Raw genomic sequence first — 11,370 nt, 5'->3', positions numbered from 1 at the left:
GTTAGGATAGTTTCAATCTTAGTACGTCAATGCTTTGCTTTCACAGTGTATGCCATGTATCCATTGTAGTCAGGATAAAACTGTGTTGATTATGTTGCAGCTCATGCTTTAGAGACTATTGTTAATCCCTTGACTAGTTGTGCTTAATTAGACAGTTAGTGCTCCGGATTGATATTTTAGTTGTGATTGAATCATCCATTGGTGAAACACCTTAGGTAAGTAATAGACTTGACACATCTACCTTATCTGTTAAAAGGACAAGAGTATCATAATTAGTTGAATACATAGTATGAGTTAATGGTGGATTTGACAATCCTAGTACCTTCATTCTCAGTTTTTACTCCCTGTGTTATTTGCATCTTTTACTTTTATTTATTTTCTGTTGTAATCCTCACCAACACCTTGTCGTATAGACACATCAAAACAACCCCCATTTTGGTTACTCTTTCTTGTTTAGAATAATTATAAGTGAGACCATAGTTTCAGCTTTACACCCACCTTGTCCTTGAGGATCGACCTGTGCTTGCCCTGTGTTACATTGTGACACTGTGCACTTGCAGTTAGACATAGTCGTAGGTACTCTTTCAAGTCCTACCAATCATGCACCACAAGAAGATGTTTATTTATACCCCATGGTCTTTCTTCAATTACTTTGTTGAGCAGCTCCCATTGATTGAACTTGAAGATAAAAAAATTTAGCTCAACTTCAATGATCCTTAAATTTTCCAAAGTTAAGAAAGGCCAGGTGAAAGTGATCCCCTTTTCCACAACATCATAACTCATTCTGCCTTCAATAATGACTTTGCCGATAGCACTAGCTTCCCAATTATCTTGTATTTCATCTTTTTTGTTGTTGTTCTTAATAACTTCAATTTCATTGACATCTCCTAATTCTAGTGTATCCTTCTTGAATTTACTTACTAAATCGATAACTTGACTAGAGATACCTTCCTCCATCTCAGAGTAGAATTGATTGTTTAAACTCAAGATAATACAGGGTGATTGAGTTCTGGGGTTATGGTTCTTGCAGGTGAGATAAGAGATGATTAAGGTCGTGATATGGCCACTATTAGGGTTTAAGGGTAGCTGATGAGAGGTTTTTGTGTCAAGAAATAACTGCATATATATAATCTATATTCTTATGAAAAAGGAAACAAAATTGTTTGATACTCTCCCTATTTTGAGAAAGTGTGTAGCTGGCAGTATTGAGAGAATGAAGTAAAATTAGGGAGACAAATAATTGCGAACCATTGACTAGGCTATTTTTGAATTTACTTGATGTGCTTGATTGGCGGGATGACTTATTGTTGAGTTTAGCCGAGTTGAGCCCGATTTGAGACATCTTCATCAAAGTACTATGAGCAAAAGCTCTGAATCCAATCCTTTGTAAACCTATAAGCAAAAGCTTGTATGTATACTCAGCAAAACCTATGATCACAGTAACAAAAGAAGCAAAAGTCATTAGAGAAAAAAATCAAATAACAGACACAAAAAGAGAAATCATAAAGCAAATTAAGTTTTCATGAAAATGAGAGAGAATCAAAGCAAAAAATAGAAGATTAACAAAATGAAAAACAGAACATTAAAGAAAGGATTAAATCTATGATTAAATCATTTAGAAATGAAAACCAACGTGTAGGAACAGTGATTAATGATGAGACATTCACAAAAAATTACTGAGTTGGCAGACTGAGTTAAATCGGCCGTCGCCCTACAGTCTAGTGGTTTCTGGAAAAAACTATAAATGCGTCTCGAACTGGTAGTTGATCTATTGGGAGGTTTAGAGCAACTGCAGTGGTGCGAGTATAACCAAAGATCAAAGAGGGAAAAAAAGATCAAATTTTGGGTTTAGTATGGTGTGTGACGCTACGGTGGAAAGACTAAATTTGGTCAGACGTACATTATACGTTCGCCTGGTGTGGGGCGTAGACTATACCAACGCCTGATTGGGACGTGCACTAAAAAAAAAAAAATGAAAGAAGTGGGGCGGAGGTATAAAGCCCGCCCCACTAAAATGATTTTGAAAACAAAGAATGGGGCGGGGGTATAATGCCCGCCCCATACAAAATAATTAAAAAAAAAAAATGGGGCGTAGACTTTACGTACGCCCCATGTGGAGCGTAAACTATACCAATACCTGGTGTGGGGCGTAGACTATACCAACGCCTGATGTGGGACGTGCACTATATGTCCGTCTGGTGGTGGGGCGTGAAGTATATCAACGCTCGACTATATCTGGGTTTAGTCTTGGTCCCAGACCAAATATACTCTGGGTTTTAGTCGTTGATCAAAATTTGATCGATAGTACGTTCCACTACGTCTGTTCAAAAGACCAAATATTTGGGTTTACTCTCCCACTGTGGACGCTCTTAGGGAGGTAATTTAGGTTCCTGAAAAGATATTGACATTTTAGGAGTGCCAGTGACATTGAGGGAGGATACTAACTGCAAAGGTGATCACTTAGCTATGGTTTTGCATAGAAAGATAATTGTTGTTGAACTACTAAACTTTATAACATACAGCTTGAGAAAAAAATGTTGTACAACCACGTATTAGTTAGGGAAAATGAGATGCAGGTCCAAAAAAATAATATTTTCATTGTCAGGCCCACAATTAATTTTAGATACCGTGACACCCATAATTATATGAAATTATTAAAAATGTCTGCATGATGGATTATGCATCCGCATGACGGGTTATGCATCAGGGGCATAATTGGCAACACAACTTGGATATAACATATCTAAAAATCCACGTCTTGGAATTTTACAAATTTTATATCGTTGGAAATCTTTTTAAGAGAGCTACGCAACGGGTACAAAAAACAATATCAAATTTTTGTTTTTCACGAAAAAATCGGAGGTGATCATCATTTTAGGCAAAATTTCAAAAACTGATTACATAACCATTATGCAGCCATCAAAAAAGATGCATAACACATTCTGCAGACGCATAACGAATTATGCAACCATTTTCTCGACTGCATAACAAAGTTATGCATCTATAACAAATTATGTAACCATTGTTTTGGTTGCATAATGTTTTATGCATCCATTTTCACGACTGCATAACATGTTATGGAAATATTATTGTAGTGCATGGCAAGTTATGCAGTCTTTTTTTCTATTGGTTTCCATACAAACAAAAATGTTGTTGCATAACGTGTTATGCAACTATTTTCTGGACTGCATAACAAGTTATGCAAAAACTTTTGTAAATACATAATAGGTTATGTAACCATTTTCATAGTTGCATAACAAATTATTCAACCATTTCTATAACTGCATAATCCATTTACCAATTTAGTTACCTTCAATGCTAACACTTCAGTGAAAATTGAAAACCAGGATTTAAAAACCAAAATGATAAACAAGCTACGGAGTTCTTACAGCAGACCTTCAAGTCATTTAAATAATTAACACTATCTATTAAAAAAATGATAACACTTGCCATGATTAATGTTGTGTACATCGTGTAGTATATAGGTGATACGACTGCTGTGCTGAATGTATAAGGGCCTGCAGACAAAATAACCAAAAGTTAAACATACTTCAATCAAAGAAGGAAAAAGAGGGATTTCAACACCTCTTTACGCTAGCACATCCATTTGACTCAATCTTTCTTCATTTGTTGCAGGGAGGGAGTCCAACTCATTTTGTTACGCTAGCACATCCATTTAACTTGCTTCATTTTGAGGTACCGACCCTTCAAATTTTCTTTAGCATGGAAAGTATTGCAATTATCAGTCCGAGCGCCCTCAAACTTCAGTCCCTGCCAGAAAATGTTCAACATATCTTTAAGTAATTAAAAGAAAGCTAGTTTAGGTTAAGGAATTAAAAGAAAACAAGTTTAGGAAATGCGGCAAGTAACGGAAAAACTGAAGCATAGATAAAGGTTCAAGTCATTCTCGTGCGTTCAAAAAGAACCGAAATTTGTGCCAAGCTTATAGTTTTTGAAGTGACTTACTCATATTACTTCAGAAATCACAACTGAAGAACCAATTTTTAGAATACCAAACTGAATCAAAGTATCAAACTCATATCCAAACTCAACATCCACAAACTTTTCCCCAACAGAAAGAAAAAACCCCGAACTCTAAAAACATTAACTCAATAGTTATCAGATTGATGGATGGGACCATGCATAGCAAATACTTCCCTAGACTTCTTGATAGATGGCACCAAGGTTCAGATTCATTTCACTTCACTTCCTCCCAACAAAAATGGCAACTAGTTGATATTTAAAGTTCAAACATGTATCTAAGAAATTGATGGTTACTTGAATACCGGTAGAAAGGGGTTGTTTCAGCTGCACACCAGCACCTATAATTATAACTAATAACTATTGTTGGCAGTAAAAGAAGTCCTAAATTGGTAGTGATACCCGACCAAACTTCACCATACATTCATATTTGTATCCTAGTTTTGCGAAACTAGCTAATTTAAAAGTACAGTACAGAGAAATTCAGTATTTAGTAAATTGTCAAGTATTGTGTTGGCAAGTTCAAAGAGGATGATTATATGGTAGAAAAATCCTTACTCACCAATAGAAGAAGAGTATAAGATCAATTCCTTTGCTGCTGCCAGCTTCTTCAAAATTTCTCCAATTCACAATTGAGATCTAAAACCTAAAATCGAATATTCTAATTCAAACTAAAACCTAAAACCAAAAAAATCGCAATCGAACTTAAAGAAAAAGAGAAAAATTGATAAGAATCAAGAGTTGAAACAGATGGAACTTGGAGAGAATCTCAATTGCGCTTGGAGAGAACTTATTTTTTTTTTCTCTTCTATAGCTTCTCTCCGTCTCTGTTTCTAAAGGTCTCATCTCTTTCCTTTGAAGGAAATGGCACTTTGGCCCTAAAACGAAGAAATCTCACGACAAAACTAAATTGTGAAAATTATGGGTCTCCTGATAACTTTTTGTAGATAAATGAGTGCGTCTGTGAACTTTTCCGACGGTGGGTTTTTCAATGGAAAAATCAGAAAGAATGGGTCGCACAGTAGTTTTCACTATTAGTCATGGGAACCACTTGCAATAATTGGTACAAATTTGAAGAATTAAAACAAATATCAAATTCCATGTTAGACAGTGAACTTGACTCTAGAGCAGATTGATTACCTGTGTGTAACTTTGCATACATTGATAAAACCAGGGATGATTGTTTGGATTTCTGTACTTTATAGAATCACAAGAACACATTTTTAATTTTTAACCCAATCTTTTTAGCCTTATAGGCGGGCATATGATTATAACCATTTTTTAAAGCAATTTGTAGCTGTAATTATGGAAAATTGTTGTGCCACAGGCTTAACTGTGCATTTGAGATGATCAATTGTTGTGGCAGTCAATCCATGTCACAACAAATATTCGGTCGGGAATAAAACAGCTGATGCTGGGAGTAATATATCTCCAGACGGGTTATTCCTCACCAAGTTCTTGACACCACATCGACGGACGGTTATTCCATTCCTGCTAGATACAACTATAGAGTTGGTTAAATCGGGTTCGATACTTTTTTATGGCTAGGGGTAATGCAATTATTGGTTTGACCAAATATTTTTGCACAAAATTGGTTAAAAATCAACAATTTCTGGGTGAAAAGGACATTTAGATTTTGATACTGTTTAAATGGACAAAAATGTAAAAATAGCTAGGATGTAAACAGTTTCATCCTTCCCATTTTCAAATATTTTTTCTTATTTTTAATTTACATCAGGATGCATCCAGTTTCATCCTTGCTATTTTTTTAGTTTAAGTCATGATGAATCCAGTTTCATCCTTGCTATATTTTTGATGTCAATTTCACTCATATTAATTTTTACTCGTCCATTTGAACCATGTTTTAAAAATATTTGGACAAATAACTCATTTTCCGATATTTTAGACCATCCGTCTGTACTGTGTAGTATTTTGAAATTTTAAAATGATCGACTTGCTCTATTTGTATTACTTTAAATGTACCTTCTGTTATATGTTTTCATGTTGACTCTATTTTAAAAAAACAAAAAAAAAATCTTAGACAGACGTCTCTTAAATAGGTTACATTGGTTTTTTTTGACAAAAAGTTTAAGTGGGGTTTGTAATAGGCTTATTCTGCTGGAAAGTAGGAACCATTTAATCCAACATGCACAATTGCTTCTTATTCGTATGTATCATGCTACTAAATGAAAATCAAGGCGAGACGTAGCCGAGCCAAGTCAAATTAAAAATGTATCACCAAATTAAAAATGCATCGATATAGCCAAGCTACCTGATAGCAAATCAAAAATGCATCATGTTACCAAGCTGCGCGACAGCAAATCAAAAATGCATGGGGACGGGCGAGGCTAGACACCAAATCATAGATCCTAAGCATGCATCGGGAAGGGGCGAGACATAGCCGAGCCAAGCCAAGCCAAGCCAAATTAAAAATGCATCACCAAATCAAAAATCCTAAGCATTGTGATGGGGCGAGGCGAGGCTGAACCACACCAAATGTATCCAGACGGGACGAGGTGAATCCACTTCACACCAAACCAAAAATCCTAAGCATTGTTGATCAGGAGAATGAATGGCCAAAATCTGATTCTGCACTGAAATAGGAACAGAAGAAGAGGTAGAAGAAAGGTTCTAATCATGTGACCTAGGATCAGTAAGGCAAGAAACCAGAAGAGAAGGATTAACATGGGGTGCATAACCAAAACCTGATTATTTCTTGTTATCTTAGCTGGTGTGATGTGCATCAGGCAAGATGTAGTTTAGACTTATGCATATTCAGTTGGTGTGATGTGCATGATGCTGCAATCTGTTTGGTTGTGGTTGATTAAGAAACACATTCATATTGTATTTGTAATCGGAATAGGTTTTTTCTTTATAACCAGAAATATATTAAGCAAACTAAGTAGGCTTTACATATCTAGAAAAATCCTTCCCCATAATATCCTCCTGCAATAGAACCCAAAAAATTAGGAGGATGGTCAATCCAAAAGTCAGTTAAACATTCATTTGCTGATAATGCTCAACTTTATGTGTTGATAATGCTCAACTTTCTGTTTTTCTTTTCTTTTGTTAATAAATTCTCATAGTGAGTTTAGCTTAATTGCTCAGCTGAGTAAGCAACAGGAATTACATATAAACCGTTCTTTCTCTGAAGAGTCAGACCAAAAGATTCTGACATGTCTAAAGTCTTCTGGCTTCACTCCATTAGCGAGTTTCCAATCAAAATGGTACAATAATTGGGAAAGCATAAGCTCAACCATGGCCATACCAAAACCCATGCCTGGACACCTCCTCCTGCCTGCACCAAATGGAATATACTCAAAGCTTGTTCCTTTGTATGAAATTGACGAGTCCTCAAACCTCTCGGGTTTGAAAATCTCCGCATCGCACCAGTATTCTGGGTCTCTTCCTATCGCCATATAATTGATTATGACTTTGGTTTTTTCCGGTATCTCATACCCATTGATCTCACATATCTCTCTGCATTGTCTTGGTAGCAACAATGGATTAGGAGGATGTAGCCTTAGAGTTTCATGTATAACCTGTTTTAGGTAACTTAGTTCATGTAACTCCCTTTCGTCGACCTTCTTGTTTCTATTTAGCAAATGTCTGACTTCAGCTTGGGCCTTCTTCATCATTTCTGGGTTCTTCAGTAATTCAGACATTGCCCATTCTACTGTCACCGAGGCCGTGTCAGACCCTGCCCCAAATATGTCCTGTAAACGTAACAAAAGAAAAAACAAAGTTGGGGATTTTAGAGACACTGTTGAATAATTATATACTGAACTACTAGATGACATGTACTTACAAGCATAACGGCTTTAATATTGTCATCTGTAAATGGAAATAATAGTCCGCCGTCGGCCTGCAGTCGTAGTAGAGTATCAACAAAATCTTCCTCGTATTGATGGTTACCCGTTATGCCAGGTGAGACTATAATAGCCTGTTTCTGCCTATGATCGTCGAGGATGCTACTCATGATCCCATCGATCTCCTTGTGTAACATCTCTAATTTATGCCGCCAACCCGTGATGGCATGAAGGAATTTTAGTGAAGGGAATAAGTCATCAACGGTGAAACCACTAGCAATCCTAGTTACATCATGAAACAACGATATGAAAGCCACTTTATGTTTGCATATCTTACCTGAGTATACTAACTCACCGAGATTAATATGCATATGCGATTCGGCTTTCAACGAGTTGTTTTTAATGAGATTTGAGACCTCTTCTTCCATTAGAGACCTGAATGACTTCACACGATTAGTACTTAGAAGTTGTACCACAAAAATCTTTCGCATTTGTCTCCAGTAATCACCATATGGAGCGAATTCCATATCTTTGTAATTGTATGTCATAATCTCTACTACACGGGATTCCCCTCTATCTGAGAAGTTGAGATCGTGTACCTTCATTATCTGTTTCGCCATTGCTGGTGAAGATACGACAACAGTCGAAGCCTCACCAATTTGTAGGTGCATAAGGGGGCCATTTTTGACAACTCTGTGAGGGCATGGTGTGGCTCACGACCAGATAGTTGGTGCAAATTTCCTATGAGAGGTAATTCCCATGGCCCTGGAGGAAGTTTCAAGCCTAATTTTTCTTGGTTGCTTTCAAAACCACAAACAATGAGATGATGAAAGCTGTGAATAGTGGATAAAATGTGGGAAAGATTGTAGAGAGCTCCATGGGTGGTGTGCAGAAGAGAATTGAAACTTTTGAGTTTCATGGATTTCTGGTTTTGTGAACATATGCATCGAATATATGGTATATAACAGTATTTATTTCAAAGATATCAAGATAATTTACATGGCTTAATTGGGGGCCATGAAAACTAATTAAGGGCCTTAGATTCCTATCCTGGTGTCTAAATACAATGAAAAGACTAGATTACCTCAACCCTTAGGATTGTGACACATGTCAACCTATTAATTTTTACTTTTAAAGCCTTGATCTATAATGAGCGAACGTTGAACCAAGTATCCTTTGCAATAAAAATGCCAAACTGAATATCATATTCCTCTGTTTAGATCCTCCTCGGTCATTTGGGCTGTGGTAATGATCCAAATACTGTTGTAGATTCTTGGTTTTTCCCAGAACTTGTTATTCAGCAAGGGCCGGATGTTGACCAGTACGTTTCCATTTCTCCGGGTGGATGGGACCACTTGAAACCTCGTATCTAGGCCGTGACCGTGATTTCTAAGTATAAGTCGCTGGTGCATTCCCGTTTGATGATGATTTTAGTAACGACTTAGAGACGAGATATGAGGTGGTGCCATCCCCCAAAGGAAACAAACTAGTCCACATCCGATACGCTGAATAACAAGTTCTGGGAGAAAACAAGGACCCCCAAACTGGATCACCGCCACGGCCGAATTCTTTGAATTCTGTGAATGTTATTGATGGATGAATGTGTCGTCAATGTCATGGTTTTACGAACATGTTGAACTATGTTTTAACAATTTTTATGTTTTGAAATTGGGACCCAGTTTGTACAGTTGTTCACAGTCTGTCAACTTGTATGCATATCTTAGGATTTTAGTTCGGACTTTCGAGGACGAGTTGCACCTTCTTCTAATATATCTTGGTTTTTCTTTTTAGTGGGTTTTGTTTAGTGATTTGTACAGAATTGCGCTAAAGAAGCCAAAGAAACCGAACTGGGACCTTCCAACAGCTGAAAAGGTTGGAAATATTGGATATTAGAGATTGAGTGGGAGTAAAAGAGGAGTTGTTGATGTCACTGGAGACACAGTTCTCTCTATGATGTTACACTCTTTGGCTCTTAAAGAGGTAAATTACAAAAAACCATTTGGTTATATTTTATTGTTTGTTATCACTGGATTCGCGTAGAGCCCTCGGGTATGAACTTTTATTTTTTTTCTTCCAGATTCATGATTCTAATAATTCTGTTCATACAAGAGGTTTTATTATGGACAATCCGTGGTTGGAAATGGCAGAGAGAATGTAAGCTACAGCTGCTCCAAAGTAAGTGACTTATTCTTTACCCGAAGCATATATCACATACTAATTTGAGTTCCATATGATGCAACGAGCCAAAGCTTTAGAAGACTAGGAAGATAAACATGATGATAAGCCAACTTACTAATAGATTACTAAAGCTTCATATATGCATGATGGGGAACAGAAGAAGCAATAGAATGAAGACTGCAGCCTAGAATGAAGAAAAATAGTCATGGTACCTATTGAGTGTGTGTGTAAATTTTTACTTTTTGAATCTCCATGGGAAATGGTGTTTTTACATAGTTTTGCTCAACTGATCTGAGATGTATGATATTCCTCGTATAATTAACAAAAAGTATTTTGGATCAATAATAATGGTGATTAATTTGTACTTTTTTTTTTTTGAAGTGATTAATTTGTATCAATGATTAATATTAGCCACATTAGAGTCATTTTAAAACGATTTAACTCCATGGTTTACCTAATCTCATGTGTCTAACTAATAGCCACATTGGAAGCATTAGACGAGTCGGCAGAATTGTTTTAGCCATGACACTGTAAATTTAATATAATTATAAGTCATGAATCGACCATGGTAAGATATTTTTCCCATGTCTAAATGATAATATAACCATAAAGGTACCCTATTATAACACCTCCTACCATAACGTTTGGAGTGAAAAATCCATGGCTAAAGACCTATGGACACGGTGTTCAAGTGTGGCCTAGGATACTTTTTGTACTAGTGAATGACATACCAACAGGAAACTGGGAGGCAATATGGAATATGGAGGTTGCTCCAGTTATCAGGATCTTTATCTGGAAATGTGCACATGGGATTCTCCCCACTAATGCTAAAACAACTAGCATTTTTTTTTGATCGATAAAAACAACTAGCATACTACATTACATTGATCCTATATGTATTGTGTGCAATAGTGGGGAAGAAGAAAACATGACACACATGTTCCTAAACTGTCCTGCTGCAAATTTAGTCTGGCAAGAAATCATTGGTTCTCATAATACTCAGTTTGATAACACCACTATCTTCATAGATTGGCTCAATTCCTGGTTTCAGACTGGCATGACCAGCCAAGACTGTAACATTTATGCCACTACTTGTTGGTATATCTGGAAGCCAGATGTGATTTGGTCTTCAAACAAATCAAACCAAATGCTGCAGTCACTTCTATGCGCATTAAACAACACCTCTGCAACCACAATAGAATTCATCACATGCTAGAGCATATTATGAGTGATCTTTATCTTTTACCTGAGGAAATCGATTCAAATATGAACCATAATACTACTCCTTATGATCTGGATCAGAATAGGCCAACATATTATGGAAAAACCATCAAAATTTGTACTCTATAAGATCCTGAGAACTTGTTATACTATACTGCTCTGACTATGATAGATTTTGCAG

The 11,370-nt window shown here is 36.5% G+C and overlaps 1 protein-coding gene across 1 annotated transcript; it reads right to left on the bottom strand.

Annotated features, from left to right (window-relative positions):
- Nucleotides 1–6,966: 6,966 nt before the first annotated feature.
- LOC113330228 (premnaspirodiene oxygenase-like) lies at nt 6,967–8,392 on the bottom strand. The gene is made up of 2 exons (XM_026577093.1): nt 7,790–8,392; nt 6,967–7,697 (listed from the first exon to the last, which is right to left on the bottom strand). The coding sequence occupies exons 1-2, from the start codon at nt 8,336–8,338 to the stop codon at nt 7,086–7,088; spliced, it is 1,161 nt and encodes a 386-aa protein (XP_026432878.1). The 5' UTR covers nt 8,339–8,392; the 3' UTR covers nt 6,967–7,085.
- Nucleotides 8,393–11,370: the final 2,978 nt, after the last annotated feature.

This window comes from Papaver somniferum, chromosome 1, assembly GCF_003573695.1.
Source record: "Papaver somniferum cultivar HN1 chromosome 1, ASM357369v1, whole genome shotgun sequence".
In the NCBI taxonomy this organism is placed as follows: domain Eukaryota; kingdom Viridiplantae; phylum Streptophyta; class Magnoliopsida; order Ranunculales; family Papaveraceae; genus Papaver; species Papaver somniferum.
The sequence above is the reverse complement of the archived record's forward strand: the minus strand, read 5'-3'. Positions and strand labels throughout refer to the sequence as shown.